This window comes from Triticum urartu, chromosome 5A, assembly GCF_056163025.1.
Source record: "Triticum urartu cultivar PI428250 chromosome 5A, HENAU_Tu73, whole genome shotgun sequence".
NCBI classification, from domain to species: domain Eukaryota; kingdom Viridiplantae; phylum Streptophyta; class Magnoliopsida; order Poales; family Poaceae; genus Triticum; species Triticum urartu.
In genome coordinates, this window is record NC_141877.1 from 624146627 (window position 1) to 624155127 (window position 8501).

General features: G+C 45.1%; 2 protein-coding genes across 2 annotated transcripts; both read right to left on the reverse strand.

Moving 5' to 3' along the window:
- Positions 1–1591: 1591 nt before the first annotated feature.
- Positions 1592–2290, reverse strand: LOC147973480 (F-box protein SKIP19-like). The gene is made up of 2 exons (XM_087525019.1): positions 1959–2290; positions 1592–1853 (listed from the first exon to the last, which is right to left on the reverse strand). The coding sequence occupies exons 1-2, from the start codon at positions 2288–2290 to the stop codon at positions 1592–1594; spliced, it is 594 nt and encodes a 197-aa protein (XP_087381145.1).
- Positions 2291–4627: 2337 nt separating this feature from the next.
- On the reverse strand, positions 4628–5415 carry LOC147973481 (F-box protein SKIP19-like). Its single transcript, XM_087525020.1, has 2 exons — positions 5099–5415; positions 4628–4919 (listed from the first exon to the last, which is right to left on the reverse strand). The coding sequence occupies exons 1-2, from the start codon at positions 5413–5415 to the stop codon at positions 4628–4630; spliced, it is 609 nt and encodes a 202-aa protein (XP_087381146.1).
- Positions 5416–8501: the final 3086 nt, after the last annotated feature.

Here is an 8501-nt window from a genome sequence, read left to right on the forward strand (position 1 = left end):
AGTTTTAGTTGGATCAGAGAAGAAGCCACCATCGTAGAAGCCATGTATAGATCAGAAATTCCAGAGCCAAATGATCTTCTGAATAAACTTTCGCTAACTACATAGTGGCGCGCGAAGAAAGCGCCACCCGGGCGGAGAGGGAGTGTGAACCACCAGAGAGAGCGACATGTCATGTAAGAAAGATACCAAAGGGGAGAAAAAGGATGTCACAAGCTTGTCATTGCCGAAAAACAATCGGCGTAATGCCACCCCTATCCCCAAGGGTTGTCGTTTCGCCCTCGAAGTACTGCCAAGGCATACCGTTGTTTCCGTAGAGAAAGCCGCATCCCCGAAGTGCACCATTCCTTCGATCAATAGAATAGGTTATTTTCTGGTTGCCGTTGTCTACCTGCAACACAACCATCGTAAAAGAGCAAAATAAATAAGATAATTACCTTGAAATTAACATGAAGACACACGAAGCGCCCACCCATCGCCACCGCTAGAGCTAAAACCATGGACAACCTAAGACCTAACTAAGATGCTAGACTACTGAACGCATGATGAAACAAAACCCCCGTGGTTTCCCTCCCTCCCGTCGCCAGCAGAGCAGTTGGTGGAGGTGAGGGAACCTCGGTGATGTGTGGACCTTGCATGTGGTGGCTTGGTTACGGTCTGGGGATGGGGGCTTGCCGGTGGAGGCAGAAATTAACTGACTCCCCAACCAAACCAAACTCAAAAGAATAGCACTGCTACACACATTCTTTGTCGGTAACTCGGAACACAAAAGTAGAAACTGAAAAGTACTACGTTTTGGGACAACTTCCAAATCTACATGACAAGTCGGACGAGTGACGTGTAGAGAGGAAGACTTGTCTCACCATGCTTTTGCATTTGTCAATTGCCAAATCCTCGATATTTTCCCTCGTGATATTCATGAGGATAAAAACCATGTTGACACATTGTAAAAGTGAACAAAAACATAACTGCGAATTAGTGTTCAATTCTGGTGACCAACAGGATAAAGGTACAAGCACTGCACAGATCTCTATAACATATCGTGTGTGAATGTTAGGGGGGCAGCTATCCTCTGTTATAGGAAATCCATTCTCTTTTCCCAATTGTGAAAGCTATATCAAGAAGAAATCAAGGGATCGATTGATAAATTAGGTTGTCTGAACGGCTGGAATGTACTACGTACATGACTGGTACATCCAAAATAGATTCTCATGACCGAACTCAAGCCAAGCAATTTATTTTCAACAAAGATATCAAAGGGTAACACCTTCGGATACAACGCTAGAGACAAAGATTAACGGAGAAAAAGCATCGGAAAGGAAAAAAGAATACAAACTAGAATTCACTGACAATTTTAAGGGCCAGTTACATTTTTGAAGATTCGTCACAAACACAAGTAAGCAATCTGATGAAAGGTACCGATCGATCATAAGGAACAATTAATGAAGATGGCTGTATGCATCGGTTGATGCAGAGGCCAGGGGATTTAACTTCCTTTTCTAAAAAAACAATCTGTCATCTCATCATCTAAAAAAATCTGGAACGTGATCGCAGTCATAGCTTTTGAAATAAAAAGTTGTAGCGGAACACGCCGTCACACAAGCGTCAGGGTCTTGATCCTGGAGAATTTCGCTCGCAGGGCATACTCGTCTTCCTCGTAGACCCGGAAGCAGCTGCGGACCCAAAGAACCTCTAGGAGAGGACAGCACCCGAGGACAGCGGTCAGGTCTCCGACAGTGAGGGAAATGTCGTAGAGCTCGAGGGAACGCAGCTCCAGCGGAGGCGACTCATGAATAACACTGCCGAGGAAGAGGTCATGGCAGGATACAAGCCGAAGGGTAGTCAGTGATGGTGATCTGCAAACAATAGTGCAGCGTTTTCATAGTAGTTACAGGTTGTTTGGGAATTTTTACGAATATTAAATTTTCGAGCAGAAAGCTAAGTAACGGAAGAAAAAACACCTTTCCACTATATACTTCATCAGCTCATCGGTGACAAATAGCTTGCCGGCGAACGACCGAAGCTGTCCGTCGGAACGGTCGATGGCCGCCTTCGCCATTGCGCACACGACATCATCGTCCTTCCAGAACACGACCTGGTGTTTGTCCATGTCCACGGCTCGCCACAGTTCTGGCAACTTGGCCGCCTCGAGCCACGAGCGGCACGCGAGGCCGGCGCCCATGAGGACGTCGACGGCGCCGACCCGGGGGAAGATCAATGAGAGAACGTCGAGGGGCAGCAGCGACCAGTCCCTGGCCGGCGGCTCGGACACGAGCGGCGCCGCGTCATCCATCGATGATACTACTGTACTATAGATCGATTTCCTGAAAACAGTCGTCAGAGCGTCCGGTGAATTCAGAGACCGATTTATATGGATGCGAGGCAGGCACGCAAGCAGTCGGCCTTTTGACTGTTGATGAAAACCATGGGCCAGCTGAATCGGGGCATGTGCGGCGTTCTGGGCCGAATCTTCTTCTGGATTCTGGGCCGAATCGCCGACCAACCTTGGAAATTTTGATGATTGCTCAAATGAAAAAAAAAAACTACAAAGGTGCTCATAGATGTAGGGTGTGTGTGTGCACGTTTATAGGAGTGAGTGTATGCGCGTATGTATGAGGGCTTGAGTCTGTAATGTGTTAAAAAAATCTGAAAAAAAGAAAAAGAAAAACTACGAAGGGAGTTAAAGAGTATAAACAGAAGTTCGAGTAGTATAAATTAGAGTTTAAAAACCTTGAGAATTATGATGATTGCTTCTTATAAACGATGAACTCTTGTTGAGAATGAATAGATCGTTCCAAATGACTTTTTCTTCATAACTACTAACTAGGCATCAAAGTTAACAAGACCAATCCTTATCACTTGTCCGATTCTTTCTCTCACTTTAGCATCAATTATGTCAATGTTATTACAATTGATCTCAAGTCATAATAGACCGAGAGACGATGGGGTACTTTTGGGGCACCCAGAAGTAACGAATAGGTTTGGTCCTTGGTCTATCAGAGCCTCATATAAAAAATGAGGTCGTGTATCTCTACAAAAATACACATGCATGGCTTAAACCCTAAGAGGGCTAGCTATCGGCCCTTGAAAAGGGGCTTTGAAGGATTTAAGGTTGTCTACCATCACTGTCCACAAAAAAAGATAGTGTCGACGACGACCTACATGTCTACTTTGACCCTGTTGCCCATTTCTTCATGACTACCAACCATGGAATGTTTCCTAATGCTATTTGCATGTATTGTTACTGCTCGTTCCACATATGTTTTGGGTGTTGTAGTTACCACAACGTTCTCAATCATCTCAAAACAATCATTGGCATCAATGTTGTCCTAAACTAATCATACCGGTTTCTAGATCAAGCGTATCGACACACGTCACACTCTCAAGATGTGTAGCAACACATGCCCTCCCCACACTTGTTTTTCACGACTGCCAAAGCACTATTAACAATTAATCAAGGGATGGATTGATAAAGGTGAACGCGGAGAGCTCGCATTGGCACCCCATCTCATGGTTACGTTTGTCACACTCACCCTATTAGCCACCGCGTAACTAGGAATTTTACAAAATCTTCGCTTCAAAGTAATTGTTTTATGAGGAGCTTACACCCCCTTTGCAAAGTTTACAATTCTTGATGCAGAACTATGGCTTAGATTAGAACTTATCTCTTACTTACAAAGGGTAGTAGTGGCAATTTACATATTTTAAACATTCAGGGAAAAAACATTGTGAAGGTATGTAGCTGTAAAAGCACCTATCCATGTCCATCTTCCTGATGCAACTCGCTGGGCACAACTGCACATCATGGATCGTGGGATGAGTTGGACAATGACACTGCGAAGCAAGTGCACGGGCAGAAGTTCTGGTGTTACAGTGTTGTGGTAGCCGAGAGACGACTGACAGGATCTTGAACAGCGGAGCGGAGATTCCACGAGAACGATTGAAGATTGAAAAACTAATCTCTTGCTTAACACCGATGGATGAAAAATAACGCTTTAAAACTTTTAAGGGGGGTAGGGGGTGGTATCGAAACATAGCTCTTGTTTTATATGTAATGTTACAATGATGTTGTTTTTCACAAACATAGAGTTCGTAACAAAGATTATGTTGTTGTATGCATGTCTATCTACTAGATCCATACTTGGCGCTTACCGCAAGTTTTGAGGCTTGGAATAGGCGGTCCATCGAAATTGAATACTACACTCATCACCGAACTCAAATTAAGCCATTGTTTTTCTCAACAAACATAATATAATGAACACCCCTTTATATCGCTAGAAATAAAATGTATCAGGTAGAAAGAAAATAACCAACCACAATTAAGCGCCACATATATTCATAAAGCTCCATTGCATACATATGGACGCAATCTTGTGAATATGTTCTCTCATCTCCTCTTCTTAATAATGACATATCACAAAGCTTTTTGCCATCGTTTAAAAAAATGGGAATGTGCTCACAATCATCATAGCTCTTGAAATAATCGGAAGTGTAGTGAAACAAATCATCGCACTCAAATTACCGACCTAGAAGCATGTCCACGCCCTATACACCTGAGTGACTAGAACTTTTTTTAAGGGAATGCTATTTTGGCAAGATTAAATTGACTGGTGGTAGTTTGGTCATTCTCTTAATTATGGTTACTAACTGTAGCGGCATCACGCTCAAGCTTTAGGGTCTTGATCCTAGCGAATTTCGCTTGCAGGGCCTGCTCGTCCTTCTTATAGACCTGAACGCAGTCTTGCACCCAAAGAGCCTCTAGGAGAGGGCAGCTCTCGACGACAGAGGTCAGGTCTCTAACGGTGAGGTAAGTGTCTTCGAGCTCAAGGGAACGCAGCTCCATCGGAGCCGACTCTTGCATAACACTGGCGAGGTGGTGGACATGGCAGGAAACAAGCCGAAGGCTAGTCAGCGAGGGCGATCTGCAAACAAAAGTGCAATGTTGTGATTTGTGAAAGGAGTGAATGTGAAAACAATGTTTTTTCAACGGGTGCAGTACAGGACTACGTAGTACGGGGATTTTGACTGATGCAGAGCTGTAATTGATAGTAATAAGTAACAAAAATTCGAACAGAAAGCTAAGTAGGGCAAGAAAAAACACCTTTCCACGATGTACTTGATGAGTTCATTGGTGACGAACAGCTTGCCGGCGAACGACCGAAGCTGCCCGTCGGAACGGTCGACGGCCGCCTTCGCCATTGCGCGCAGGACAGCGTTACACTTCCTGAACACGACCTCGTGTTTGTCCATGTCCACGGCCCGCCACACTTCTGGCAGCTTCGCCGCCTCGAGCCACGAGCGGCACACCAGGCCGGCGCCCATGAGGACGTCGACGGCGCCGATCCGGACCAAGATCGAGGAGAGAACGTCGAGGGGCAGCAGTGACCAATCCCTGGCCCGCGGCGCCGCATCGTCCATCGATGATGATAGATCGATCTCTCTCTCTTTTTTGTGTTGGGACGTCGGAAACAGAAGACTGTCTTCTCTGAATTCAGAGACCAGATAGACTTCTTTTTTATTTTTGAGGATTGCGACCAGATAGACTGGACGGTCATCCGACCTCTCGTGTTCTGGGCCGAAATACGTGCCAACCTTAGGCACCCCTCTCGCGCTGTTTTTCTCCATCTATATATAATTTCGGAAATTTCCCTCTATATATTTATTTCGAAAACATCTTTCTCTATAACTCTGTATAACCAAGTGAAAAGAGTTTTAAAAGGCAAAACTTCATTTAGTTTAAATTGTATGCATATTTTCTTAAATGTCAAGTAATTAAAAAAATATCTACATATTTTGAAAATCGATCATGTCATTTTAAAAATTGTAAGTGCATTAATTATTTTCATGTAATTCGATAAGTGTACATGCATTTTATAAAATGTTCATGTAATTTAAAGGGTTTTCATGCATTTATGAAATGCTTACGTCAATAATATGTTCAATATGATTTTAAAAGTGGTCTTGCATTTTAAGAAAAAATATTTAATTAAAAAAATATTTACACGTCTTAAAAAGCATGTTTCAAAATGTGTATATTTCTTTTTGTAAAAAATGGAAAAGTAAAAATAGAAAATGCGAAAAGGAAATAGGAACCAAAAATACAAAATACAAAAAATAAAATAAAAGATGATGCACATGAAATCGAAAAGGAAGGAAAAACAAAATCTGCATATCGCTGGTCAATAGGGAAGGTAAACCAGGGGCCAATTCTTTTGCGGCTTATGGCTGGTTGTGGAAATAAGTTGCCCTCTCCTCGGCTTATTATAGAATCTCGATCTAAAATATTGTTTCAGAAGCCTAAAAGTTATTTTGGGGCTAGTTTCATATGCCCCAAATGAACTGGCCTTAGACCTCTTAATTAAAATCACACTATAATTTACAGTGGCCATTTTAAATATTCTTACATCAATGTTGTCTGAACCAATCATACCAGCTTCTAGATCAAGCACATCGACAAATGTTGCACTCTAAAGATGCGTTGCTAATGACATATCCACCCCAACACTTGCCCCAATTGCCAAAGCTCTGTCAACAGCGAGTCCTGCCACCATAGCCGTGAAGATGCGTTGCTAATGACATATCCACCCCAACACTTGCCCCAATTGCCAAAGCTCTGTCAACAAAATTGTTGTTGGAGTGCTTAGTATTGTTGTTCGTCTGTTGGGAAGTCCGGATCAATTGGCTCTGCCCTACAACCTACTGTCTGGATGTCAATCCACGCTGCTGTTCCATCCTGTTGTGACCTTGGTTTCCTTATGGATTACAAAATTTTAAATTGGAATGTCCGGGGCTTAAACAGCCCGGCCAAGGGAAGAGCAACTCTAATGTTTGTGGCTGAGGTTGGATGCAACATAATCTGCCTCCAAGAGGTGAAATAAGCTATGATTACTGCTGCTATTGTTGCTGAAATCTTGGGCACCCAGTTCAGAGAGAACTTCATTTACAAGCCTGCTGTGGGCACTTGGGGAGGAATCCTCATTGCTTGCTCCTCTGATTTTGAGATCACCCATGAACCACTGGCAGATGGTGTTGGGGATCGTTGCAGAAATTAAAAAATTTCTACGCATCACCAAGATCAATCTATGGAGTAACTAGCAACGAGAGGGGAGTGCATCTTCATACCCTTGAAGATCGTGAGTCGGAAGCATTGCAAGAACGCGGTTGGAGGAGTCGTACACGTAGCGATTCAGATCACGGCCGAATCCGATCTAAGCACCGAACAACGGCGCCTCCGCGTTCAACACACGTGCAGCCCAGTGACGTCTCCCGCACCTTGATCCAGCAAGGAGGAGGGAGAGGTTGAGGAAGAAGGCTCCAACAGCAGCACGATGGCGTGGTGGTGATGGAGTGGCAGTTCTCCGGCAGGGCTTCGCCAAGCTCACGCGGAGGAGGAGAGGTGTTGGGGAGGGGAGGGGCTGCGCCTTGGATGTGTTGCTGCAGCCCTCCCCTCGCCCCTCTATTTATAGGGAGAAGGGGGAAGGGGGCCGGCCCCTCTAGATGAGATCTAGAGGGGGGCGGTGGCCAAGGGGGAGGGGGCTTGCCCCCCAAGCAAGGGGGGCCCCCTTTAGGGTTCCCCCCCAAACCCTAGGCGCATGGGCCCTAGGGGGGATGGCGCCCAGCCCACTAGGGGCTGGTTCCCTTCCACCTAAAGCCCACAAGGCCCTCCGGGGCAGGTGGACCCTCCCGGTGGACCCCCGGAACCCCTCCGGTGGTCCCGGTACAATACTGGTATACCCTAGAATATTTCCGGTGACCGTATGATGACTTCCCATATATAAATCTTCACCTCCGGACTATTCCGGAACTCCTCGTGACGTCCGGGATCTCATCCGGGACTCTAAATAACATTCAGTAATCACATACAAATCTTCCTAATAACCCTAGCGTCATCGAACCTTAAGTGTGTAGACCCTACGGGTTCGGGAACCATGCAGACATGACCGAGACAACTCTCCGGCCAATAACCAACAGCGGGATCTGGATACCCATGTTGGCTCCCACATGTTCCACGATGATCTCATCGGATGAACCACGATGTCGAGGATTCAAGCAATCCCGTATACAATTCCCTTTGTCAATCGGTACGTTACTTGCCCGAGATTCGATCGTCAGTATCCCAATACCTCGTTCAATCTCATTACCGGCAAGTCACTTTACTCGTTGCGTAACACATCATCACGCGACCAACCCTTAGTCACATTGAGCTCATTACGATGATGTCTTATCGAGTGGGCCCAGAGATACCTCTCTGTCATACGGAGTGACAAATCCCAGTCTCGATTCGTGCCAACCCAATAGACACTTTCAGAGATACCTGTAGTGCACCTTTATAGTCATCCAGTTACGTTGTGACGTTTGGCACACCCAAAGTATTCCTACAGTATCCGGGAGTTGCACAATCTCATGGTCTAAGTAAAAGATACTTGACATTAGAAAAGCTTTAGCAGACGAATTACACGATCTTGCGCTATGCTTAGGATTGGGTCTTGTCCATCCAATCATTC

Excerpts from the sequence above, each read along its gene's own strand:
- LOC147973481 (XM_087525020.1), bottom strand. The coding sequence starts at position 5,415 with ATGGACGATGCGGCGCCGCGGGCCAGGGATTGGTCACTGCTGCCCCTC. Across the intron at positions 4,920-5,098 it reads ATCAAGTACATCGTGGAAAG|ATCGCCCTCGCTGACTAGCC; the intron begins GTGTTTTTTCTT and ends TTTTGTTTGCAG.
- LOC147973480 (XM_087525019.1), bottom strand. The coding sequence starts at position 2,290 with ATGGATGACGCGGCGCCGCTCGTGTCCGAGCCGCCGGCCAGGGACTGG. Across the intron at positions 1,854-1,958 it reads ATGAAGTATATAGTGGAAAG|ATCACCATCACTGACTACCC; the intron begins GTGTTTTTTCTT and ends TATTGTTTGCAG.